Genomic DNA, 26,943 nt, shown 5'->3' with positions numbered 1-26,943 from the left:
CACATCCTCCCCATGTGTGCGTGGGTTTCCTCCGGGTGCTCCGGTTTCCTCCCACAGTCCAAAGATGTGCAGGTTAGGTGGATTGGCCATGATAAATTGCCCTTAGTGTCCAAAATTGCCCTTAGTGTTGGGTGGAATTACTGGGTTATGGGGATAAGGTGGAGGTGTTGACCTTGGGTAGGGTGCTCTTTCCAAGAGCCGGTGCAGACTCGATGGGCCAAATGGCCTCCTTCTGCACTGCAAATTCTATGATATCTCTATGATATCTTATCCTTCCTGTACACCGCTCTTTGGTTGTTGCACCCATAGGTGAAACTCTTATTGGGGTGTACCCGTAGGATGCCATCCTCACACGCGCCTGCATCTGGTGGGGTGAACCACAAATATCCGGGGTATCGTAGGCTGATCTGATCTTTGATCAACGTGGCATCTATAGCCCGGGGATGCTGTGTCCATTCCGGGACGAGTAGTCCCAGGTAGCAAAGCCGTATGTATAGTTCATTCTGGAGAGGAGATCAGAGCAGCATCTATTATTTTCATTAATGTCTGATTCCCTTCCTTCCACCATGATGCCTTATGTCTCCCCCCCCCTTTTTATTAAAAAGAAATGGCATTATCAGTAGGATTTCATTTTGAGATGCACGTTTCGGTTGGTTGTGTTTCCTGGGGCGATGGTTTGTCACAACTAGGAAGAGTGTGACTAGCGGCACGTATGGCACCTTGGCAGTGCCACCCAGGCACATTGGCAGTGCCCAGATGCCAGCTTGCCCATGCCAGGGATCGGGTCTGGGGTGCCTTGCCCTTAAGAGGTGGGATGAGGGGGGCTTGTGGACTCGGTACGGGGTATGTTGAGTGCAGTGGGCGAGGGGAGGGTCTGGAGGCCAAGGTAGGGATGCTCAGGAGGGTCAGGGCGGCATTTACAAATGGTGCCCTGATTGGTGACTACTCTTCCTGCGCTGGCGAGCTGTGATGTAAGTTTGACAACCTGTCGAGGCCAAAAATAAAATGGCAAAGTGCGGTTAAATGGCGGTGTCTTTCTTGGCGCTACAGGTACCAAAAAACACCCCGTTAAACACGCCAGAAACAGGAAACTGATCTTTTTTCCTGTTACATCATGCCCTACATTTCTTCTTTTTTTTCTTAAAAATTTTAGATTCCCCAATTCATTTTTTCCAATTAAGGGGCATTTTAGTGTGACCAATCTACCTACCCTGTACATCTTTGGATTGTGGGGGCGAAACCCACGCGCACACTCATGCCCTACATTTCTAATCATTTAACACATTCCCATGTGTGGAATCTTGCTGTGCACAAATTGGCTCCATTACACTTCATAAAGTACTTCATTGGCGGCAAAGCGTTGATGGGACGTTCTGAGGACAGGAAAGGAGCTATGTAAATGCAGTGAAACACTCAGCAGGTCAGCCAGTGTGACTGGAAAGGGAGGAGTCAGATTCTCAGGGCCTGCAGAATTTTGCTTGCTCTTATGCCCCGGACAGGCGGCGGAATGTGGCGACTAGGGGCTTTTCACAGTAACTTCATTGAAGCCTACTCGTGACAATAAGCGATTTTCATTTTCATAATCTTGTGTTTCAGGGAAGGCTTTTCTGCACTTTTGAGGGAAACAATGAAGGTAAAACTCTCTGATTGCCCATGGACTGAGCACATGATCCCAGCCACAGGAACACAGCACGGCGGGGGGGGGGGGGGGGGGGGGGGGGATAGCTCTGCTGGGTAATACCCCAGGGAGGGAGGGGCACTGGCAGAGTTTATTCCCGCTCCGAGGATTGAGGTTTTTGGGATGGATGCAGCGTTGGGCAATGCTGGGATGTCAGATTAGATTGCAATCCCCACCCCCGGGACACACATTGTGGAAAGGCATCCTGACTCAGCATTCAGCACTGTGCAGACCCCCACCCACACCCCACTGGCTCAGCATTCAGCATTGTGCAGACCCCCACCTCCACCCACTCCAACTCAACATTCAGCACTGTGCAGACCCCCACCCCACTGGCTCAGCATTGTGCAGACCCCCACCCGCTCCAACTCAACATTCAGCACTGTGCAGACCCCCACCCCACTGGCTCAGCATTGTGCAGACCCCCACCCGCTCCAACTCAACATTCAGCACTGTGCAGATCCCCACCCCACTGGCTCAGCATTGTGCAGACCCCCACCCACTCCAACTCAACATTCAGCATTGTGCAGACCCCACCCACTCCAACTCAACATTCAGCACCATGCAGACCCCCACTCACCCCACTGACTCAGCATCAGCACTGTGCAGACCCCCACCCCCACTGACTCAGCATCAGCACTGTGCAGACCCCACCCCCACTGACTCAGCATCAGCACTGTGCAGACCCCACTGACTCAGCATCAGCACTGTGCAGACCCCCACCCCCACTGGCTCAGCATTGTGCAGACCCCCACCCACTCCAACTCCAACTCAACATACAGCACTGTGCAGACCCCCACTCACCCCACTGACTCAGCATCAGCACTGTGCAGACCCCACCCCCCTGACTCAGCATTTCCTGCTGCTTTATATACCCCCCCCCCCCCCCCCCGGTGCAGTCTCATGTTGGAAGCAAAATGCAACAATTGGCAGTTTGCGCTGAGCTCGGGGTTCTGCATTTTGCTGCGGGTCCGCTCAATCCCGGAGGGTTGGGAACCCCTAACCACCCCGTGGCCATTGGGGGTTCAGGGGCGGGGCCACGGGTGGGGCGGGGCCTCCTCTGATGACAGACGTCATCAGAAAGCCAATCAGAAGAAGACGAAATATGAACGGACCAATCAGCGCAGACGCTAAATCCCCCGCCCCGGCAATCAGTGTCAGCGGCAACTCCGCACCGGACAGATGGCGGACACCAAGGGCAAGGTACCGGGAGTACCGGGGGCAGGGGGCGCAGGGGGCGCCGGGGGCAGGGGGCGCAGGGGGCAGGGGGTACCGGGGGCAGGGAGCACCGGGGGCAGGGGGTGCCGGGGGCAGGGGGTGCCGGGGGCAGGGGGCGCCGGGGGCAGGGGGCGCAGGGGGTACCGGGGGCGCAGGGGGTACCGGGGGCAGGGAGCGCCGGGGGCAGGGGGTGCCGGGGGCACTGGGCAGGAGGTACCGGGGGCAGGGAGCACTGGGGGCAAGGTACCGGGGGCAGGGAGGGCCGGGAGCACCGAGGGCAGGGGGTACCGGGGGCAGGGGGTACCGGGGGCAGGGGGTACCGGGGGCAGGGGGTACCGGGGGCAGGGGGTACCGAGGGCAGTGGGGGAGCAGGGGGTGCTGAGGGCAGAGGGGGCAGGGGGTGCCGGGAGCAGGGGGTTCCCAGAGAAACTCTGAGAGTAACGAAGCTGGGAGAGTAACTCTGCAATGTAGCCAGTCGGGATGTGTAACAATTCAATGTGTAACATTGTATCCTCGGGGTGAACCCCAGTAGGAGCGAGCAAGGTTTTGTTTTTCCTTTGTGGGACTTGAGCATTGATTGCCCAGCCCTAATTACCCCTGAGGGGGGCATTTTAAGAGTCAACCACATTGCTGTGGGTCTGGAATCTCATATAGGCCAGACAGGGTACGGACAACAGATTTCCTTCCCCAAAATTGCCCTTAGTGTTGGGTGGGGTTACTGGGTTATGGGGATAGGGTGGAGGTGTTAACCTTGGGTAGGGTGCTCTTTCCAGGAGCCGGTGCAGACTCGATGGGCTGAATGGCCTCCTTCTGTACTGTAAATTCTATCTATGTAAAGGGCATCGGTGAACCAGATGGGGTTTTACAACAATCGATTCACGGGTCACCATTAGACTTTTCATGCCCGATATTTTAATTGAGTTTAAATTCCATCACTCGCCGCGCGGTGTGATTCAAGCCCGGGTCCCCAGATCATCATCCTGGGTTTCTGGATTACGAGTCCAGCAATAATACGGCTATACCGTGGGTACCCACCACCTACCTGTGAGTCAGCGATTGGGCATTTTAAACTGACTCGGTAATCAGTTCTTGCCGGTTGCTGGGGATTTAGTGGAGTTTTGCCATTGGTTTCTTGTTTGTCGGAGGGACAGATGAAGGGTAAACAGGTCTGCAATGTTCTATTTTTGAGAATTTGAATTTGTGTAAGAATAACAATTTGAGTACGATGAGTAAGAATAACAGAATGTCCTTGGAACAGTCAGCAGAGTCCCAAAAAATTCAAATGAAAGCAGTTTTTGTTACATCAGGAATCAGTGGTAGTCACTGGGAGAAGACCATAGGGTTATTGTAGCTGCGAGCAAGCTTTAAGTCTAAAATGACAAACGGCATCCCTAATATTAGACAGAGGCAATGAATATTAGAGGGCAGCACAGTGGCGCAGTGATTAGCACTGCTGCCTCACAGTGCCAGGGACGCGGGCTCGATTCCCACCTTGGGTGACTGTGGAGTTTGCACATTCCCCACGTTCTGCGCAGGTTTCCTCCAGTTTTCTCGCACAGTCCAAAGATGAGCAGGTTAGGTGGATTGGACATGCTAAATTGCCCCTTAGGATGAGGTGCCAGGGTAGGGTGGTCTTTCAAAGGGATGGTGCAGACTCGATGGGCCGAATGGCCTCTTTGAGGTATTTTGTAAGGGAGCAGTATCATAAGTTCAGCCTCTGCTCTCTGTCTGCCCGCCCAGCTTGCACGGGCTCCCAGTCCCTCCATGCCCAACCGTTCATGGTGTCTGCTCGGCTGACCTGCCCGCGTTTCAAGACACCGACCCTGAATGGCCTGGATCTGATTCCAAGATGATGTCTCTTTTCAGCCTCCAGCAGTCACTGGTTATAATTGAATCTCTTTCTGTTTTAACAGACTATCAAATGTAAAGCTGCTGTTGCCTGGGAGGCAGGGAAACCTCTTAGTATTGAGGATGTGGAAGTTGCTCCTCCAAAAGCCCATGAAGTTCGAATTAAGGTACAATGTAAACTTCATTTCAAACTCTTTGATTCATTTTTAAGCTTTGGAAGTTCCATTTCCAATTTTTCAGGAATTAGTAGCTTCTGTTTTCATGCAGTGACATCTGTGACAATTATAGAGATATTCCTTCTTAAAATGTATTTTATTCCAACCATATTCAAAAGTACAAAAACATAAATAGGTCGGAGAACATTCTCCACATCTCACGATGTACAGTTTGTACACATTTTCCCCCCCTTTTCTCCCCCTCTTTCCCTGTGCAACCCAAAACCCCGGGAGCTCATCATGTTTGCCCACACTCTCGCCACTGGGGACACGTACTGCAGACGGTCCCACTCCACAAAGTTTGGTCCAAACCCAAACCTTCGCAGAACCTCAAACAGGTACTGCCATTCCACCCGGTCAAATGCCTTCTCCGCGTCCATAGACACTACAACCTCCGGTACCGCCCCCTCGACGGGGTCATGATCACATTCAGTAACCACTTAATATTACTGGAAAGTTGCCTACCCTTCACAAAGTCCATTTGGTCCTCTGCAACCACCCCTGGAACGCATCCTTCCATCCTCCCCGCCACTAACTTAGCCAGCACTTTCACACCTGTATTGAACAGTCTGTCTGACCCACGCACTAATGGGTTCTTCCCTTTCTTCAGTATTAGCGTAATTGTCACCTGGGTCAGTGCCTCCGGCAACTCCCCCCTTCTCCAGAGCCTCACTAAACGCTCCCAGTAAATGAGGTGCCAACTCCGTCGCACTTCCTTTTAGAACTCTGCTGTGTAACATGTCTGACCCCCGGGCCTTCCTGGACTTCATCCCTTGTATGCTCTCCATCACCTCCCTCAGCCGTAGCGGCTCGTCCAGGACCTGCCTCCTCTCCTCATCCAGCCTTGGGAATTCCAGTCCGTCCAGAAACCGCCCCATGTCCCCATCCTCATCCCCTGGATCGGCTGTATACAGTTTCTCATAATATTCCCTGAACGCCTCATTTATCTTCCCCGGTAGACACTCCCTTCTTGTCTGTACACTCAGGATTTCTCTGGAAGCGGCCTGCTTATTTAGTTGATGGGCTAGCATATGGCTCACCTTCTCTCCCTATTCATACTGTACCCCCCTTGCCCTCGTTAGCTGCCCCACTGCCTTCCCCACCATCAGCCTGTCAAATTGCCCCTGTAACTTCTTTCTCTTTGCCAATCCCTCCCTCGGATATTCCCGGTCAATCTTGACAATCTCTTCCAATAATTCTCCTCCTATCTCCGTGTGCTTTGGACGAGATAATCTACCCTCCGAACCACCGCCTTCAATGCCTCCTAGAATGTGGCCGCCAATACCGACCAATTCACTGACCACACCTTCTCACAAAACCCCTGTCTGCTAAAAGCCCCACGTCTAGCCTCCATCCCAGCCTCTGTTCTTGCCTCGAGCTAAGTTGAACCTCCAGCCAGTGCGGTGCATGATCAGAAATCACAGATCCCACATACTCCGCCCCTACCAGCACCACCAACACTTCTGGGCTCACCACAAAAAAAAAATCAATTCTCGAGTATACTTTTGTACACGTGCGAGAAGGAGTACTCTCTGTCTTCCCCGGGTTCCGAAACCTCCATGGGTCGAATAATAATTTAAGTATTTATTTTAAATTAATTAACTAGTGCTTAAAAGGTCACTCAGCGGGGTGCAGTGCTCCAGCTGTGAGATGTGGCAGATCTGTGACGCTTCCAGCATTCCGGTGAACTACGTCTGCAGCAAGTGTAACCAATGGCAGCTCCTCACAGACCTCGTGGTTCGGTTGCAGTAGCAGTTGTATGCACTTAGGAGCCTGCAGGTGGCGGAAAGCGTCATAGATAGGAGTTATAGAGATGTGGTCACACCCAAGGTGCAGACAGACAGATGGGTGACTGCTAGAAAGTTTAGGCAGTCAGTGCAGAAATCCTCTGTGGCTGTCCCCCTATCTAACAGGTATAACGTTTTGGATGCTGTTGGGGGAAAGCCTATCCGGGGAAAACAACAGCAGCCAGAACAGCGGCACCACAACTGGCTCTGTTGCTCAGTGGGGTCGGGCAAAGTGCAGGAGAGCAATGGTTATAGGGGATTCTATAGTAAGGGGCACAGATGGGCGCTTCCGTGGAAGTGAAAGAAATTCCAGGATGGTGTGTTGCCTCCCTGGGTCCAGGATGTCTCTGAATGAACACAGGGCATCCTGAAGGGAGAGGGTGAACAGCCAGAGGTCGTAGTACACATAGGTACTACTCATGACATAGGCAGGAAGAGTGATGAGGTCCTGCAGAAGGAATTCAGGGAGTTAGACGGTAAGCTAAAAAGCAGGACCTCTGGGGTTGTAATCGCAGGATTACTCCCTGTGCTGCGTGCCAGTGAGGCTGCAAATAGGAGGATAGTACAGCTAAATACGTGGCGAAACCAGTGGTGTAGGAGGGAGGGTTTCAGAGTTCTGGACCATTGGGATCTCTCCCAGGGCAGGTGGGACCTGCACAAGGACGGATTGCATCTAAACTCGAGGGGCACCAGTATCCTGACTGGGAGGGTTTAGTGCAGTATGGTAGGGGGGGGTGGGAATCAGAATGTGAGCTTAGAGGGTGTCATAACTGAAGGGGAAATAGTGAACCAAAATAAGAGAACAACATCACCCTCAGGCAGAGCAAACAAGGTGACAAGTGTGAGAAGGGAGGTGGTCAATTCAGGACTGAGGGTATTGTACCTTAATGTGCGCAGTATACGGAATAGGTAAATGAGCTTATTGTGCACATTGAAATTGGTCGGTGCGATTTTTCTTGGTCATCACCAAGGCCAGAATTGAACCCAGGCCCCTGGCACTGAGAATGGCGGCATGATAGCACAATGGTTAGCACTGTTGCTTCACATCATCAGGGTTCCTGGTTCGATTCCTGGCTTGGGTCACTGTCTGTGCGGAGTCTGCACATTCTCCCCGTGTCTGCGTGGGTTTCCTCCGGGTGCTCCAGTTTCCTCCCACAAGTCCCGAAAGACGTGCTCGTTAGGTGAATTGGACATTCTGAATTCTCGCTGTGTGTACCCGAACAGGTGCCGAAGGCTGGTTTAGCACAGGGCTAAATCGTTGGCTTTTAAAGCAGACCCAGGCAGGCGAGCAGCACGGTTCAATCCCCGTACCAGCCTCCCCGAACAGGTGCCGGAATGTGGCGACTCGGGGCTTTTCACAGTAACTTCACTGAAGCCAACTTGTGACAATAAGCGATTTTCATTCATTTCATTTTCATTTCAAGTGTGGCGACTAGGGACTTTTCACAGTAACTTCATTGCAATGTTAATGTAAGCTTAATTGTGACACTAATAAAGATTATTATAAGAGATTATCTCATTGAAACCTTCAGTACTCTGAAGGGACTTGATGGGGTAGACAATGACCACACTGCATTGTCTTATGAAGAAAGGTTGAGGGAGCTCGGGCTTTTCTCACTGGAGCGAAGAAGGCAGAGAGGTGACTTGATAGAGGTGTACAAGTTGATGAGAGGCACGGATAAAGTGGATAGCCAGAGACTTTTCCCCAGGGCGGAAATGGCTGTCACGAGGGGACATAATCTTAAGGTGATTGGAGGAAGGTAGAGGGGCGATGTCAAGAGGTAGGTTCTTTACACAGAGAGTGGTGGGTGTGTGGAACGCACTGCCAGCAGAGGTGGTGGAGTCAGTCATTAGGGACATTTAAACGACTCTTAGACAGGCACATGGACAGCAGTAAATTGAAGGGGTGTAGGTTAGGTTGATCTTGGATTAGGATAAATAGCCGGCACAACATCGTGGGCTGAAGGGCCTGTACTGCGCTGTACTGTTCTATGTTCTATGCATCAATTGTGCATACAGTGACCCAAGCTGGGAATCGAACCCAGGTCCCTGGCGTGTGAAGCAACAATGCTAACCACTGTGCTATCTGCGCTGCCAACACCTTCAGATCACTATTAAGCAGCGATGTAGGGTGGTATGACCTACACTGCTCCGAGTCATAGGACCCATATCTTGGCGCTGTGCCCAGCTTAAAATGCTGATGGAGTTGCCACCATATTTTCAAGTGGAGACCACCGCAGTGTTTGAGGAATATTTTTTTTGCCGGGCCAAACGACAGAGACCCTGCCACTAGCACCTCCAAGCTTAGACTCTTTGCCCGACCCCAAATTCATCCGCACCCAGTTAGCTTCCTGGTCACCACACCACCTGTGTTCTTATTGCTGATGTTGAAGTCATTGTAGTCAGCTATCTTCTCAGGATGTGCAGTGTTGTACTGGATCTTCGGGTATGAACGCACAATTATCAGCCACACTGAGGCAAGACTAGAGTTCTCCAATCATCAGATTTTAAAAGGGGGTTTTCAATTAGGCCAGCCTGTCTGCAGCTGGTGTTGGTCTGAATCTTCTTGCAGGTTTAACTGGCTGTGGAAAGAGAGATAGAGAGAGAGAAAGGCTTTTTCTTCAGGATCTTAGCGAGGTCACCGGGAGAGAGAGAAATGAGAAATGTGGCTTTCCATTCCTCTTCAACATCACTCTACAAAATGGAGTCTGTCCTTCGTTTAGCAGAACATTCTGGAACACCAGCACCAACCGAGAGCCAGTCAAGTCCTGGGAAATCAAAGTAGCCAATTGGCTGCCAGCCAAGTCCATCAAAATATATAATCACTGGGCCAGATCAAATAGTGCTGGTACCAGGGGTCCTCGGAGGCCAAACCAAATAGCACATCTGCCGGGGGTGGGTGCGGGGTCAGTAATCGTCCAGATACAAAAGTTACAACAGCCAAGGTAACAAAAGATAAAGGGAGTACACGAGAAATCAGGTTTAAATAGGAGGGTTCTTACAAATGTTCCTTATCAGTCCAAGCCTGGATATTGTCCAGGTCTTTCTGCATTTGGCATGGACTGCTGCTTCATCTGAGGAGTCGCGGATAGTGCTGAACATTGTGTAATCGCCAGCGAACATCCCCACTTCTCACCTTATGATGGAAGGGAGGTCACTGATGAAGCAGCTGAAGATGGTTGGGCCTAGCACACTACCCTGAGCAACTCCTGCAGTGATGTCCTGGAGCTGAGATGATTGACCTTCAATCATCACAACCATCTTCCTTTGTGCCAGGTATGACTCCAACTAGCGGAAGGTTTCCCCCCTGTTCCACATTGCCTCCAGTTTTGCTCGGGCTCCTTAATGCCATACTCGGTCAAATGCTGCTTTGATTAAAAGGTTGGTCACTCTCACCTCACCTCTGGCATTCAGCTCTTTTGTCCATGTTTGAACCAAGGCTGTAATGAGGTCAGGAACTGGGAGTGATCCTGGCGGAACCCAAACTGAGCTTCCGTGAGCAGATTATTGCTGAGTCAGTGCTGCTTGATAGTACTGTTGATGACTCCTTCCATTGCTTTGCTGATGATGGAGAGTGGACTGATAGGGCGGTAATTGGCTGGGTTGGATTTGTCCTGTTTCTTGTGTACAGGACACACCTGGGCAATTTTCCACATTGCGGGGGAGATGCCCGTGTTGTCGCTGTACTGGAACAGCTTGGCTAGGGGTGAGGCAAGTTCTGGAACACAAGTCTTCAGGAATATTGTCAGGGCCCATAACCGTTGCCGTATCCTGTGCCTTCAGCCACTTCTTAATAACGCGTAGAGTATATCGAATTGGCTGAAGACTGACGTGATGCTGGGGAGAAGCCTACGGAGAATGGTAATTGATTTGGAGTGGAACCTCCAGGTTCTTACTGATGAATTCTTCAGGGAATTCGAGAGAAGCTGCCTAAGAATTTGCTCACGTGAAGTAGACGAGGTGACTAACACCGATGCATTTTGGGGAAGCTGGAATAGAAGGATAGAGGGAGGGAGGAGGGTCGTGTGGAGCAGAATGTTGTGATAGGTTAATTTATTTTTTAACTGTGTCATGGTGTTTGCCCGTCAGATAATCGCCACTGCTGTCTGCCACACTGATGCCTACACCCTCAGTGGCTCCGATTCAGAGGGTGTGTTCCCTGTTATCCTCGGACATGAAGGAGCTGGAATAGTGGAAAGTGTTGGAGAGGGAGTCACCTGTGTGAAAGCAGGTAAAGGGAGGGATGATTGTTAATTGTCTGCTATTGAATACCGTTGGGAAGGGTGGGATATGGGGAGCTGATGGTGGACATGGAAATTATAACTTAAATTTATCCGCTAAGAGTAATATTGTACTCTTTATTGGTTTTAAAATCGCTGTGGTGCAGAAGGAGGCCATTCGGCCCATCGAGTCTGCACCGAAATAGCACCCTACGCCGGTCACTCCCCCTGCCTTGCATCACAACCCCACCTTTTAAAAAAAATTTAGAGTACCCAATTCATTTTTCCCAATTTTGGGGCAATTTTAGTGTGGCCAATCCACCTACCCTGCACATCTTTGGGTTGTGGGGGTGAAACCCACGCAGACACGGGGAGAATGTGCAAACTCCACACGGACAGTGACCCAGAGCCAGGATTGAACCTGGGACCTCGGTGCCGTGAGGCAGCAGGGCTAACCCACTGCACCACCGTGCTGCCCTCTCTCAACCCCACCTAATCGTTCGACACGAGGGCAATATAGCATGGTCAATCCGCCTAACCTGCACATCTTTGGACTGTGGGAGGAAACCGGAGCACCCGGAGGGAACCCACGCAGACACGGGGGGGAACGTACAAAATCCACACGCAGTCTCCCAAGGCCGGGACCGAACCCGGATCCTCGGCACCGTGAGGCAGCAGTGCTAACCACTGTGCCACCTTAGAGTCAGGTTACGTTGTACCTGCCATTGAAATCTTGCTCCCAGTATTGGAGGAAATTCTTCCCTCCATTCACATCCCCGCCTTGCTTCATCTTGGAGCTGATACAGATCGCGACAGGAATCTTACCGGATAGTGAGGTATCAATTCTTAAACACAAAAGGGGCTATTCAGACCTTTGTCTCTGAGGGTTATGTGAGAGAGCTATCTAATTAGCTCCACTCCATCTTGCTTTCTCCTCAGCCCTGAAAATGATTTGTTGTCAAGTATCTATCCAATTCCTGTTTGCAAGTTATTACTCCAACTGCTTCCGCCTCCCCCTTTCAGGCAACGCATTCCAGAACACAATAACATACTGTGTAAAAATAGAAACATTCCTCCTCTTTCCCCCCCGCCCCGCCCGGTTCTTTTGCCAAATGTCCATTGATCTGGCGTCTCCAGGTAACTGAACCCTGCGAGTAGAAAGTGACTTGCTTTAAAGCTATTTACTTTATCAAAACACGTAATAATTGTGAACTCCCATCAAATGTTCCCTTTAATCTGCTCCACTCCACGGAGCGCTTCACCAGTCTCTCCATAGACGTCACTTACCACGTCTTGGGCACTAGTGGTTTGAATGCAGTTGGTTCAGCCAGGTCAGTTGAACATTTCAAACATTCCAGAACCATGGTGGATGGATACAGAGAATTCAGATGCAGATCAGTCATGATGTAATTGACTGATGGAGCAGGTTCAAGGGGTTGATTGGCCTTCTCCTATTCCTATATTCTTTACACTCCTGGGACATGATGGGGAATACAAAGAATTGGAATTTCCTTTGTCATGGTACAATAGCACAGTGGTTAGCACAGTTGATTCACCGCTCCAGTGCCCCAGGTTTGTTTCCCGGTTTGGGTCACTGTCTGTGCGGAGTGTGCATGTTCTCCCCTTGTCTGCCGGGTGTTCCGCTTTCCTCCCACAGTCCAAAGATGTGCAGGTTAGGTGGATTGGCCACGCTAAATTATCCTCGGTGTCCATAAAGGTCGGGTGGGATTACTGGGTTACGGGGATAGGGTGCAGTTGAGAGTTTAGGTAGGGTGCTCTTTCCAAGGGACGGCGCAGACTTGATGGGCCGAATGGCCTCCTTCTGCACTGTAAATTCTATGTCTATGTCACCCGACGCATGTGAAAGTCATTGCTTTACCTTTGTCTAAATCCATGTCTTTTTGGTTCCAAGGGGATCGAGTGATTCCACTTTACATTCCGCAATGTGGGGAATGCAAGTTTTGCCTGAATCCCAACACCAATCTCTGCCAGAAGATCAGGTAGCGTGTCGTTGCTCTTCACTGTTGCACTTGTAGGAATGAAATGCCTTCAGATGTTGTCTTCATTTAATTACGTGCTCTTCAGATGCGACCATGGAAGGGTCAGATTTTGAATATTGGCAAGTTCCACCCGGGGACAGCCTGTAAATATTGACACATTTCTGGGTATCCTTAGCCTCGCTTTTGTAGAACAAGCTACTGACTAGAGAATCACAGGAATCACAGCACTGAAATTTGGCCCAAGCAGTGTGTTCCAATATTTATGCTGCATTTGAGCCTCCTCTGGTTTTGTTACTTCCACCTCATCAATGTATCCTTTCTGTTCCTTTTGCCCTCCTGTACTTCTCTAGCTCCCCCTTAAATGCACTGATAAGCCTGCAAGGCGACCCCACTTTGCCTACCCCAAGTTCATGTTTTTGCATATACTCCACATGCAAGTCAACTCTCTGTTGCTCCAGCATTTCCTACTGTGTTTACACTTGTGGCTGGCCTCAATTATCCATCTCACAACTGTAGGTATGTCTTGTAGCTGGACGCAAGGCTTCAAACAGGCAATATAGGCGGTGCTGCAGGAGTTGGAGAAATGCCCGCTCTTTTGCGTTGGACGCCAATGAAATTTTAAAATGACAATCACCCACACTCACCCTGGTGGTTCACTTTTATTTGCGGCATGTAAAGTTGCCCCCCCCCCCCCCCCCCCCCCCCCGTTTTTGGGGGGGATTTAAGGTTTCGAAGGTTAACTTGTACGTCAGCATCGGTATCCACACTATTCACCTCCACCACACTCCCTGTGGTCGTGGGTTCCACATTCTCGCCACTCGCTGGGTAAAGGTTCTCCTGAATTCCTCATTGGGTTTACTAGTACTAGAGGCTGTCTGATATTGATGGACCCTAGTTTTGGATGCGCCCACCAGTCAAAATATTCTCTAAGGCCACACTGTCAAACCCTTGACACTTATATAGACCTCTATTGTGTCACCACGCTCCTTGTTGCTGAGATAGCAGCTGAAATGAAATGAAATGAAATGAATGAAAATCGCTTATTGTCACAAGTAGGCTTCAATGAAGTTACTGTGAAAAGCCCCTAGTCGCCACATTCCGGCGCCTGTCCGGGGAGGCTGGTACGGGAATCGAACCGTGCTGCTGGTCTGCTTTATAAGCCAGCGATTTAGCCTTGTGAGCTAAACCAGCCCCTCCAGCCTGGTCGGCCTTTCCTGATATTATTCCACCCCCCCCCTCCGTTCTGTATCATTCTTGTAGAAAATATTTTTGAATCATTCACGGCAACAGGCAGAGTTTTTATTAATGGATCAACCTGCCTGCGTATGTTGTGACACTAATAAAGATTATTATATGTGCACCAAATTCACAAGGACTTTCTTTCCTTCCTTGCTTCAAGCCCAATGGTTTGATGATCTCCTGGGACCCCTAATGGAGCCACTTGAGTTCACGTACATGCACCCTACCCCAGGTTAAGAAAACCGCAAGGTGTCATCGGCTACTGACACGGCTGGGTTTTCAGTGCTCAGCAGACCAGGATGTGTTTGTGTAAACCTTTGGTCATCCAGATCGCAGCTGTCAAATTGCTCGATTGGTTTAACAAATTCTAATTCTTAATGTCATCAGATTGTTGAATTGTAACTTTTTTTGTAAGGGAAGAGAGATTAAGACGTAATTTCACTGTGACATACGATAGGTTTAACTGTAATTGAATATCTTGTACTCGCTTTGTGTTTTGACATGCTGTGTTTCTGTTAAAACTGAACCACATTAAGCTCTCTGTAGGGGCAATTTATATAGTGGGGTCGTTGTTAAGGAGTCATTTATGGCCTGGAAGGGGGTCTATGCTGGCTCTCCATGTAACATGTTGGTTAGTCCCTTTTCCCCTTAGCCATGCAGCTTTATTGCCCCCGAGTGTCCTAATTTGCTCCCGAGTCCCATTCACCCATCATCCCTGAGCTTGCTGACTGGCATTGTATCCAGTTCTGGCGATGCCTCGATTTAAAAATTCTCATCCTTTGAGTTCAAATCCCTCGGTATCCCTGTAACCCTTCCTCATCTCTGTAACCGCCTCTGATCCTGCAACTTTCTGAAATATCTGTGCTCCTCTAATTGTTGCTGCTTAAACATCTACAATTCTAAACGCTGCCCCGTTGTGTGTTTTTTACAATAAATTTAGAATACCCAATTCATTTTTTCCAGTTGAGGGGCAATTTAGTGTGGCCAATCCACCTACCCTGCACATCTTTGGGGTTTAAGGGCGAGACCCACGCAGACACGGGGAGAATGTGCAAACTCCACACGGACAGTGACCCAGAGCCAGGATTCGAACTTGGGACCTCGGTGCCGTGAGGCAGCAGTGCTAACCACTGCGCTGCCATCACTGCCCCGTTGGTGGCTGTGCCTTCAGCTTCCTCAATGCTGAGTTCTAGAATTCCATCCTAAACCTCTCCACCTTTTAAGATGCTTCATTAAAACCAGCTCCATGACAAGGTTTTTAATCAGCTGTCCTAATATATATGTGACGTCATGTCAGATTTTATCTGATTATCCCTATGAATGACCTTTGGAGATTTCCAACATTAAATGTGCTATCAAAAGGAAGGTTGGTGCTGTACGGATTTTCTAAGCGAAGATTGTGCATTTGAATCATGTCTGATCCTGGGAAAAGTTTTGAAAAGGTAAACTAACGTCGGCCAGATCTCCAAACCTTCCGGCAACTTGCTAGCATGGATTGTATAAGTGGTGATACATTCTTTAAGCATTCAATCATCTGCCTGTGTTTTCTCAGGTTGACCCAGGGCCAGGGCCTGATGCCCGACAAGACCAGCCGATTCACCTGTAAAGGCCAACAGCTATTCCACTACATGGGGACCAGCACCTTCTCTGAATACACTGTGGTCGCAGACATCTCACTGGCTAAAATTGACAAAGCAGCTCCGCTGGACAAAGTCTGCCTCCTGGGCTGCGGTATTTCCACTGGCTACGGTGCAGCTGTCAATACTGCCAAGGTCATTTTATTTGGTGCTTTGAATCTTTTACCCATTCGGGATTTTTCTGAACAGGAGTCGGTCTCCTCTTTCTCGGGATGTCCCTTAGGGATTGAGGACGATTTGCTCCCACTCTGGTTCGGTGTGTCCTGAGATACCTGGGGATACCTCCATGTGTTCGGTGCCTTCCTGAATGAAACGTCTCCATTTTGGATGTCACAAACCGGGGTCTCCTGTGAGTGGACGAGTTTGTTTGACCACAGCAGGGATATTTTGAGGACATCCCTCAAGCACTTGACATCATGAATATGGATGTCCTCTTCCAACCAGAGGTGTAGGTGTAAGCATCTATCATTGCACAGACTTGGGTCATTTGGCCTGACTGTTCCATGTCCATGTTGATGCTCTGTGAACCTCATCCTATCAACACCATCTTCCAATCCTTTAACCCGCCTGTTTATCTGTTTTCCCATTAAGATCTATGCCATTCGCCCCATTCTCTTCACGGTAACAAATTCTACGTCCTCGCCCCTCGCTTTCTGGGTGAAGAGGTTTCTCCTGCATATAGTTTCGATGCGTCTGCTGAGTACTGAGGGAGTGCTGCACTGCTGGAGGTGCTGTCTTTTAGACAAGATGTTCACCAAAGCCCAAATCCCCCCCACACTCGCCCAGATGTATATGATCCCATGGCAACATTTTGGACAAGAGCAGGAGTTTCCCCCAGTGTCCTGCCCAATATTTATTCCCCCCCAACCAATCACTGAACCAGATTATGGTGATCACGTTTATGGGATCTTGCTGTCTGTAAATTGGCTGCCGCATATCTTTCATTTCAACAGCGAGAACGTTTTGAAAGCATTTCAGTGGCTATAAAAGTGATTGTGGGACACCCTCTCGTCTCAAAAGGTGATATATAAATGCAGTTTACCTTTTTTTGGGTATGTCACTTTCCAGAGCTATGATAAAAGAGTTTCTCCGGCCCGGATAACGATACTGGCTTGTTTACTGACTTCATACGCATGAACTGATGGTCTGAAGTCCAAAATGTCTTGTGCAATTTACTCCAGTCCCAATTCAAAGTACAGATTCGTTTGGTGAAAGTGCAGCTTAATCAGAATCGCCGACTGGAGTAATGAAAGGTTAATTCCCGTACCAGTCTCCCCGAACAGGTGCCGGAATGTGGCGAATTGGGGCTTTTCACAGTAACGCAGCCCCTAGTCGCCACATTCCGGCGCCTGTTCGGGGAGGCTGGTACGGGAATTGAACCCGCGCTGCTGGCCTTGTTCTGCTTTATAAGCCAGCTGTTTAGCCCACTGTGCTAAATCAGCCCCTGATCTGTTTGTGTTTCAAGTTCTACATTCCCGTCTGTTCCCTTTGATAACCTTGCCTAAAAATAGTGTCTACCTTCACCTTGGATTGGATTTGTTTATTGTCACGTGCACCGAGGTACGGTGAAAAGTATTTTTCTGCAAGCAGCTCAACAGATCATTCAGTACATGGGAAGAAAAGGGAATTAAACAAAATTCAAGAAAATACATAATGGGGCAACACAAGATATACAATGTAACTACATAAGCATTGGCATCGGATGAAGCATACAGGGTGTAGTGTTAATGAGGTCAGTCAATAAGAGGGTCATTTAGGAGTCTGGTGACAGTGGGGAAGAAGCTGTTTTTGAGTCTGTTCGTGCGTGTTCTCAGACTTCTGTATCTCCTGCCCGATGGAAGAAGTTGGAATAGTGAGTAAGCCGGGTGGGAGGGATCCTTGATTATGCTGCCTGCTTTCCCCCGGCAGCGGGAGGTGTAGATGGAGTCGATGGGTGGGGGGGCAGGTTTGTGTGATGGACTGGGTTGTGTTCACGTCTCTCTGTAGTTTCTTCCAGTGTTGGGCCGAGCAGTTGCCATACCAGGCTGTGATGCAGCCCAATAGGATGCTTTCTATGGTGCATCTGTAAAAGTTGGTAAAATGTGGACATGCCGAATTTCCTTAGTTTCCTTAGGAAGTAAAGGCGCTGTTGTGCTTTCTTAGAGATAGCGTCGACATGAGTGGACCAGGACAGATTTTCGGTGATGTGTACATCTAGGAATTTGAAACTGTTAAGCATCTCCACCTTGACCCCGTTGATGCTGACAGGGGTGTGTACAGTACTTTGCTTCCTGAAGTCGATGACCAGTTTTGCTGGCATTGAGGGAGAGATTGTTGTCGTTACACCACTCCACTAGGTTCTCTATCTCCCTCCTGTATTCTGACTCGTCGTTATTCGAGATCCGGCCCACTATGGTCGCATCGTCAGCAAACTTGTAGATGGAGTTGGAACCAAGTTTTGCCACGCAGTCGTGTGTGTACAGGGAGTAGAGTAGGGGGCTAAGTAGGCAGCCTTGCGGGGCCTCGGTATTGAGGACTATTGTGGAGGAGGTGTTGGTGTTCATTCTTACTGATTGTGGCCTGTTGGTCAGAAAATCGAGGATCGGGCAGCACGGTGGCGCAGTGGGTTAGCACTGTTCCCTCACGGTGCCGAGGTCCCAGGTTCGATCCCGACACTGGATCACTGTCCGTGTGGAGTTTGCACATTCTCCCCGTGTTTGCGTGGGTTTCACCCCCACAAACCAAAGATGTGCAGGCTAGGTGGATTGGCCATGCTAAATTGCCCCGTAATTGAAAAAAAAAAATCAAGGATCCAGTTGCTGAGTGGAGAGCCAAGTCCTAGGTTTTGGAGCTTTGATATGAAAATATCAATAAAAATCCTTAAAAATATGTAATGACTCCGCTTCGCCACCTTCGAGTTCCAAAGTCGCACAGCTCACAAGAGGAATCCTTGTGAAGAATGAGTGTTCATCAAGCATTGCACCTATAGCAAAGCTCACAGCTCGCTGGGTCGTGTTGGGAAGTTCAGAGCCTTGATGTCACCTGCTTTGGGATTTCAACTCTTGTTGGTTATTGTCCTTGCCCTGTTCGGAGTGATGGTTGGGGGGGGGGGCACACAACCTCCGTTTCAGAGAGGTCTTTTTGGGCAGGGGGACGAAATGGGGCTGAATTCCCGAGTCTGTTTAACCAGCTGGCTTTCTTTGTTTGACTCTAGGTTACACCAGGTTCTACCTGTGCCGTGTTTGGACTGGGCGGAGTGGGTCTGGCGACCATTATGGGATGTCATGTTGCCGGTGCCACCCGGATCATTGGGGTCGACATCAATAACGATAAATTCGCACGGGCCAAAGAGTTTGGCGCAACCGAATGTGTTAACCCCAAGGATTATGATAAGCCCATTCAGGAGGTTTTAGTTGGACTAACTGACGGTGGAGTGGATTACTCTTTTGAGTGTATTGGTAACGTCACGACCATGGTGAGTATGAATTTGTCCAGTAATTGCAATGGCATTAATGGTGAATGATACAGGCAGGCTGGCGTTGCTTATGCATGATCCAAGATGTCCTAGTTTCATTTTAAATAATCATAGAATTCACAGTGCAGAAGGAGGTCATTTGGCCCATCGAGTCTGTACCGGCCCTTGGAAAGAGCATCCTATCCCCGTAACCCCACCTAACCTCTTTTTTTTTTTTTTGGACACTAGGATCAATTTAGCTTAGTCAATCCACCTAACCTGCACATCTTTGGACTGTGGGAGGAAACTGGAAACCCACGCAAACACAGGGAGAACGTGCAGACTCGGCACAGAGTGACCCAAGCCGGGAATCGAACCTGGGACCTAGTGCTGTGAAGCAACTGTGCTAACCACTATGCTACCGTCACGCACAGACAAGTGAAATATTTATAATAATCTTTATTGGTGTCACAAGTAGGCTTACATCAACACTGCAATGAAGTTACTGTGAAAATCCCCTCGTCGCCACATTCCGGCACCTGTTCAGGTACACAGAGGGAGAATTCGGAATGCCCAATTCACCTAACAAGCATGTCTTTCGGAATTTGTGGGAAGAAACCGGAGCACCCGGAGGAAACCCACGCAGACACGGGGAGACCGTGCAGACCTGCACAGCCAGTAAGCCAAGCCGGGAATCGAACCCGGGGTCCCAGGCGCTGTGAAGCAACAGTGCTAACCACTGTGCCCGCGAGTCAAGACAAATGCAGTGAGCCAAGCAGCTTATTTCTGTAGGAAGAGGAGGTTATACAGCCCCTTTTCTGCTATTCGTTTGCATCATGGCTGATATGAATCTTAACTCCACCCATCTGCCTAGGTTCCATAATCCTCACTCCTGTTACGATTCCAGTTTATGTTATAACTGGACGGGAAGATCCCAGAATAGAACCCTAACTCAAAAGACCATAACTTTTACTTTTTCTATAAACAAAACTTGCAGGAGCAGTCATGGGGCCGGTAATTAGTTTTAACGAGCAGAAATCCCCCATTTATTAGACATGAAAAAATTGGATTGTGAGACAATACTCCTTTACCCCCTCTCCCATCAGACCATAAGACATAGATCACAGAATTTACAGTGGAGAAGGAGACCATTCGGCCCATCGAGTCTGCACCGGCTCTTGGAAAGAGCACCCTACCCAAGTCCACACCTCCACCCTATCCCCATAACCCAGCAACCCCACCCAACACTAAGGGCAATTTAGCCTGGCCAATCCACTTAAACTGCACATCTTTGGACTGTGGAAGGAAACCGGAGCACCCGGAGGAAACCCACGCGCACACGGGGAGAACGTGCAGACTCCGCACAGACAGTGACCCAAGCTGTGAAGCAATTGTGCTAACCACGTGCTACAGTGCTGCCCACATAGGAGCAGAATTAGGCCACTCGGCCCATCGAGTCTGCTCCGCCATTCAATCATGGCTGATATTTTTCTCATCTCCATTCTCCTGCCTTCTCCCCATAACCCCTGATCCCTTTATTAATCAAGAACCTATCTATCTCTGTCTTAAAGACACTCAGTGAATTGGCCTCCACAGCCTTCTGCGGCAAAGAGTTCCACAGATTCACCACCCTCTGGCTGGAGAGATTCCTCCTCATCTCTGTTTTAAAGGATTGTACCTTTAGTCTGAAATGGTGTCCTCTGGTTGTAGCTTTTCCTACAAGTGGAAACATCCTCTCCACGTTCACTCTATCCAGGCCTCGCAATAAGATCCCCTCTCATCCTTCTAAACTCCAACGTGTACAGACTCAGAGTTCTCAAAAGTTCCTCACACGACAAGTTCTTCATTCCAGGGATCATTCTTGTGAACCTCCTCTGGACCCTTTCCAAGGCCAGAACTTCCTTCCTTGGATACGGGGCCCAAAACTGCTCACAATACTCCAAATGGGGTCTGCCCAGAGCCTTATACATCCCTGGTCTTGTATTCTAGCCCTCTTGACATGAATGCTAACGTTGCATTTGCCTTCTTAACTGCCGACTGAACCTGCACATTAACCTTTAGTGAACAAGGACTTTAGGTGAATCGTGAACAAGGACTCCCAAGTCCCTTTATGCTTCTGCTTTCCGAAGCATTTCCCCATTTAGAAAATAGTCTATGCCTCGATTCCTCCTTCCAAAGTGCATAACCCCTCACTTTTCCACATTGTATTTCATTTGCCACTTCATTGCCCACTCTCCTAGCTTGTCCAAGTCCTTCTGCAGCCCCCTTGCTTCCTCAATACTACCTGTCCCTCTACAGATCTTTGTATCATCTGCAAATTTAGCAACAGCACCATCAGGGCTGGTCTAGCACAGGGCTAAATAGCTGGCTTTTAAAGCAGGCCAGCAGCATGGTTCAATTCTCGTACCAGCCTCCCCGAACAGGCACCGAAATGTGGCGACTAGGGGCTTTTCACAATAAATTCATTTGAAGCCTACTTGTGACAATAAGCGATTTTCATTTCATTTCATCAGTACCTTCTTCCAGATTATTAATGTAAAGTTGTGGGCCCAGCACTGCAGTGGTTAGCACTGCTGCCTCACGGCGCCGAGGTCCCAGGGTTCGATCCCGGCTGTAGGTCACTGTCCGTGTGGAGTTTGAACATTCTCCCCATGTTTGTGTGGGTTTCGCCCCCACAACCCAAAGATGTGCAGGGTAGGTGGATTGGCCACGCTAAATTGCCCCTTAATTGGGAAAAATGAATTGGGTACTCTAAATTGGAGAAAAAAAAGGTTTGGTTACCAAAAATTGCTGAAGGCTTTTAATGGGGTTTCTTCAAGGAGGCTGGTTGGAGAGGTTTAGGGAGGGAGCTGGGGGCCCATGTGGCTGCAAGCATGGCTACCAGTGGAAGAGCGATTAAAATTGGGGATATGCCAGAATTGGTGGAGCACAGTAATTGCAGCGGAGTTTACAGAGAAGAGGCCATGGGGTTATTCTAGAGCAAGGATGAGCGGAGGAGAGGCCTGGGGCAGGTATTTTAATGCTGTTAAAATCCAAGCACGTGTAAAAGATACGTTTAGAATGCATGATTGTAAAATGGGAACCTAATTGAGTCTCCATACCCTTGAACCCCCGTGGCTTTTGGTTCTGTCTCTAGTGCTTTGATATTATAAATTCTCAATCTCTCCCCATCTCTGTAAACTCTTCCAGCCCTACAACCATCTTGCAACCTCTGTGCGGCTCCAATTCCTCCACACCATTGGCGGCCGTGCCTCCACCATTTGAAATTCCACCACCTCCTCACTTGTCCTTTAAGACATTCCTTTAAAACAACCTCTTTGGCCACCTGTCCTAATACCGACTTCCATGGCTTGGGAGTCAAATTTTGTTCGATAGTTGCTCCTGGTAACGCTTTACACTGCATTAAGGATGCTTTATAAATGCAAGATGTTGCTGTAAGCATCTGAGCGTGAACTTTTTTCTCTTTCCTCTTGTCCCTGCCCCTTCCTCCATCCAACAAAAAGCGAGCTGCTCTTGAAGCTTGTCACAAGGGTTGGGGAACCAGCGTGATTATAGGAGTGGCACCTTCTGGACACGAAATTTCAACTCGACCCTTCCAGCTGGTAACAGGCCGCACTTGGAAAGGAACCGCATTTGGAGGTAAGACCCGTACTTGTATCCCATCACATCTGTAAACGATAAGTAGCTGGATTTTGCTTTTATTTAGTCGTTCTTTTTTTTTTTAAACTACTTCAAAATAAATCATTCCTGAAATTGCACTCCCCTCCAGTGTGACAGGAAGTATCTCTACACAAGGATAGGATAAAGAGTGGGTGACAAAGCAGCTCCCCCTTGATTGGCACCCAATCCACCGCTTTAAAACAGTCACTCCCTGTGAATGACGCACAGTGGCAGCCGCGCACAATCTACAAGATGCACTGCAGTAACTTGCCAAGGAGCCTTCCAAACCGGTGACCTCTGCCACCTTGAAGGACAAGGGCAGCAGGTGCATGGAATCCCACCCCCTGGAGGTTCCCTTCAAGTCACTCACCGCGTTGACTTGGAAATACATCGCCATTCCTTCACTGTCGCTGGGACAAAATCCTGGAACTCCCTCCCTAACCGCGCACTGGGTGTACCTACGCCACAGGGACTACAGAAGTTTAAGGCTGCGGCTCACCACCACCTTCCTGAGGGGCAATTAGAGATGGGAAGTAAATACTGGCCCAGCCAGCGATGCCCACGTTTAAATATCATTCTTTGTATTTTACTGGTGATTATCAATTACTTTTCGTAAGACTTAAGTTTACGTAGTTAATATTGAAATACGTGACCAACATTGTCTTGGGAGCGCCGAGGTCCCAGGTTCGATCCCGGCTCTGGGTCACTGTCCGTGTGGAGTTTGCACATTCTCCCCGTGTCTGCGTGGGTCTCGCCCTTAAACCCAAAGATGTGCCGGGTAGGTGGATTGGCCACACTAAATTGCCCCTTAATTGGAAAAAATGAATTGGGTACTCTAAATTTATTTCTAAAAACATTGTCTTGGGAGAAGAGAAAAATACACTTGTTGGATTTGTGCCGATGCCCATTCGGCACAGGAGGAGGCCAGTTGATTAACCGGGCCTGGGCAGGCTCCCTGACAGAACTATCTCATTTCACTTTCTCTCTCTGATGCAATTTATTCCCGTTTTGAGGTATTCGTGTATGCCCCTTTTGGCACTGCCTTTTAAGCAGTGTGTTCCTGATCACTTGCAGTTTTGGGTTTGTGTTGATCACATTTGCACTTTGTTTTGTACAGGATGGAAGAGCGTTGAGAGCGTCCCCAAGCTTGTGAAAGAATACATGGCTAAGAAAATAAAGGTGGATGAGTTTGTGACTCAAACCCTCCCATTTGACCAGATCAATGAGAGCTTTGAGCTGTTGCGCAAGGGCAAGAGGTATCTGCTTTTGTTCTTACTTGCCAGTTGACTTATCAAAGTAATTTTGTCCCAATCTCTCTAGACTAACTGTTGCGGAGAAAAGTATAACTATTTGACCTTGGTATACTTCACGAGAAACCAAAGATTCTTGGGAGTTAAAACTTGGCCCTTATTACAAGCTTATAGAAGGGGCTATTAGCATTCCAACTTGGGATGCCAGAGAGCACAGGTTCCAGAATGGTACAGGCAGATATACTTTGAGATTCAGTTATTACTGGTTATTTATGTCCAGTCATGACTATCAATTAATGTTCATTATGCATAGTAGAATCATAATATTTACAGTGCAGGAGGCCATTCAGCCCATCGAGTCTGCACCGGCCCTTGGAAAGAGCACCCGACCTAAGCTCACACTTCCACCCTATCCCTGTAACCCCACCTAGCCTTTTGGACACTTTGGGCAATTTAGCGTGGCCAGTCCACCTAACCTGCACATCCTTGGACTGTGGGAGGAGAAAGTTAGTTGACACCATAGAATAGTTCAACACATGATGACCCATTGAGCCCGCCCAATCCAGTTAGTCTCGCTCGCCCTTCTTTAAATCCCTGCATTTTTCTCTTTCAAATATTTATTCAATTGCTTAACCCACCCAACATTTTCACTTTGGATTATTTGGAAGTGAGGAGTGTGGGAGAAGGGGGAGTAAAAGGTAATTCATCTTTAAACCTGAAATTGTACTTTGTTTATTTGTGATGGTTAATTTTAGTTTCTCTTTTTTTAAAAAAAAGCATTCGAAGCGTCCTCTCATTTTGAAGTCCATTTCTGGAAACCAGTGCCTTACCCGTCCAGCGGAGTCTTATTCCAGAATGAAGAGAAGTGGTTTTGAAAATTGCTTTAAAAATAACTTCAATTTTGTGAGCTTTTCATACTTTAAATGTCATCCGTTAACCCAATCATTAACTGCTTAACCTGTATATTAGCCGCTGTTTAACTTCCATTCTAGACCCGTTTCCACATTAAAACTAATTGGTAAAAAAAATGCTTCTTGATACTTTGTTTATGACTGTATTGAATACATGTTTCTCCAGCCTCAAAACAGCAGTTCCTCCTTCGTTTAATTGTATAATGAATTGAATTCCAATTCATTGTGGATCATTAGGGTGGCACGGTAGCACAGTGGTTAGCACTGCTGCCTTCGCAGCGTCTGGCTCCCGGGTTGGAATCCCATCTTGGGTCACTGTGTGCGAAGTCTGCACGTTCTCCCAGTGTCTGCGTGGGTTTCCTCCCACAAGTCCCAAAAGACATGCTGTTAGGTGAATTGGACATTCTGAATTCTCCCTCTGTGTACCTGAACAGGCGCCGGAGTGTGGCGACTAGGGGCTTTTCCCAGTAACTTCATTGCAGTGTTAATGTAAGTCTACTTGTGACAATAATAAATATTATTGTAGAAACTGTCACTATGGTCCCTGCTGCATTCCCACAAACAATGGTTAAATCCTTCAATCTCCCCCACAACACACGAGCAAACATCACTTGAGCATTTGCTGTCCCTCGTTTTTCTGGAAAACAATTTATACCAAGTGATATGGGGAGTGCCAGCTGCTTGGCATGCTTATAACTCCACTTTTCTGACGTGACCCTGGAACGGCTTAGGAGGTAGTTGGGGTCAAAAGGTGTCCTTAAATCTGGAGCAAATGATCGTCACTGAAACATAAAAAATTTATTGGATTGGATTTGTTGTCACGTGTATCGAGGTACAGTGAAAAGTATTTTTCTGCGAGCAGCTCAACAGATCATTCAGTCCAAGGAAAACACATCCTTGTGTTGCCCTCATGTGTATTTTATTTTCATGTACTAGATCTATTTGAGCTGCTTGCAGAAGAATACTTTTCACTGTATCTCGGTACACTTGGCAATAAACAAATCCAGTCCAATATGCTCCATTGTGAGTACCAGCTGATTTCTTTTTTTTTTTAAATCTCAGGAAATCAAAAGATATTGGGGAGTGACCAGTGAAGCGGAGATAAATCAGCCATAACTTTATTCAATCGCAGAACAGGTTGAGGGGCAGCATGGTCTAGTTCTGATATTGACCCATTGGTATTTCGGGCAACTAATTTAAATATCAACTTTTCAGGGACATTTCTTGAATAGGAGGCTGGAAGAAAAAAGGCTTTGTAGAAATTAGGGGCGGGATTATCTGTTCTTGAGACTAAGTGTTGACGCTGGGGCAGGATTCATGGACTTTCACAACCACAAAACTGATACCGCACCGATTCAGTGACCTGGGAAGAGGCCATCGACACCACGTGGGGCGATACCTATGTGGCCCGAGGTTGACAGTGGGCTGTCAGCGGTGTGCATGGCTGCCTTGTCAACTACGGCAATGGTGTTCTGTTGCCATTCACCCCGATCCCACAGCTCACCTCCTGGCCCCCCCCACAAAGAATCGTGGTGACTCCAAAGAATAGCGGGTCAGGCCTGCTAATGACATGCAAATGGAGTTTACTGTCCGTGCATTCCAGACCACATTGATGCCACTGTGGATGCCATTGATGGAGAGTTGCGCTTTGCCACCCCCGTCGTGATTTTGCCGTCGGAACCTAGTCTCTGTCCAATCGCGTTTCGTGATTTCGGCGATAGCCAAATGAGAATCCCGCCCTAGTTCTTTGAATTCAGGATTTCACAAAATCCATTAATCAAAATAATGGAATTGATTATACAGAGAATCTGATTTTATTCCTGATAGACCGACTCTATTTCTAAGCA

At 48.6% G+C, this 26,943-nt stretch overlaps 1 protein-coding gene across 1 annotated transcript; it reads left to right on the top strand.

Moving 5' to 3' along the window:
- Positions 1-2,778: 2,778 nt before the first annotated feature.
- LOC119963526 (alcohol dehydrogenase class-3) lies at positions 2,779-25,213 on the top strand. The gene is made up of 9 exons (XM_038792793.1): positions 2,779-2,881; positions 4,810-4,911; positions 10,836-10,977; positions 12,879-12,966; positions 15,758-15,977; positions 19,036-19,296; positions 22,779-22,914; positions 24,053-24,191; positions 24,963-25,213. Exons 1-9 carry the CDS (start codon positions 2,861-2,863, stop codon positions 24,985-24,987), a joined length of 1,134 nt encoding a protein of 377 aa, XP_038648721.1. The 5' UTR covers positions 2,779-2,860; the 3' UTR covers positions 24,988-25,213.
- Positions 25,214-26,943: the final 1,730 nt, after the last annotated feature.

Source organism: Scyliorhinus canicula, chromosome 3 (assembly GCF_902713615.1).
Source record: "Scyliorhinus canicula chromosome 3, sScyCan1.1, whole genome shotgun sequence".
Taxonomy (NCBI): domain Eukaryota; kingdom Metazoa; phylum Chordata; class Chondrichthyes; order Carcharhiniformes; family Scyliorhinidae; genus Scyliorhinus; species Scyliorhinus canicula.
Note: the sequence above shows the minus strand (reverse complement) of the source record. Positions and strands in the feature narration are given on the sequence as shown.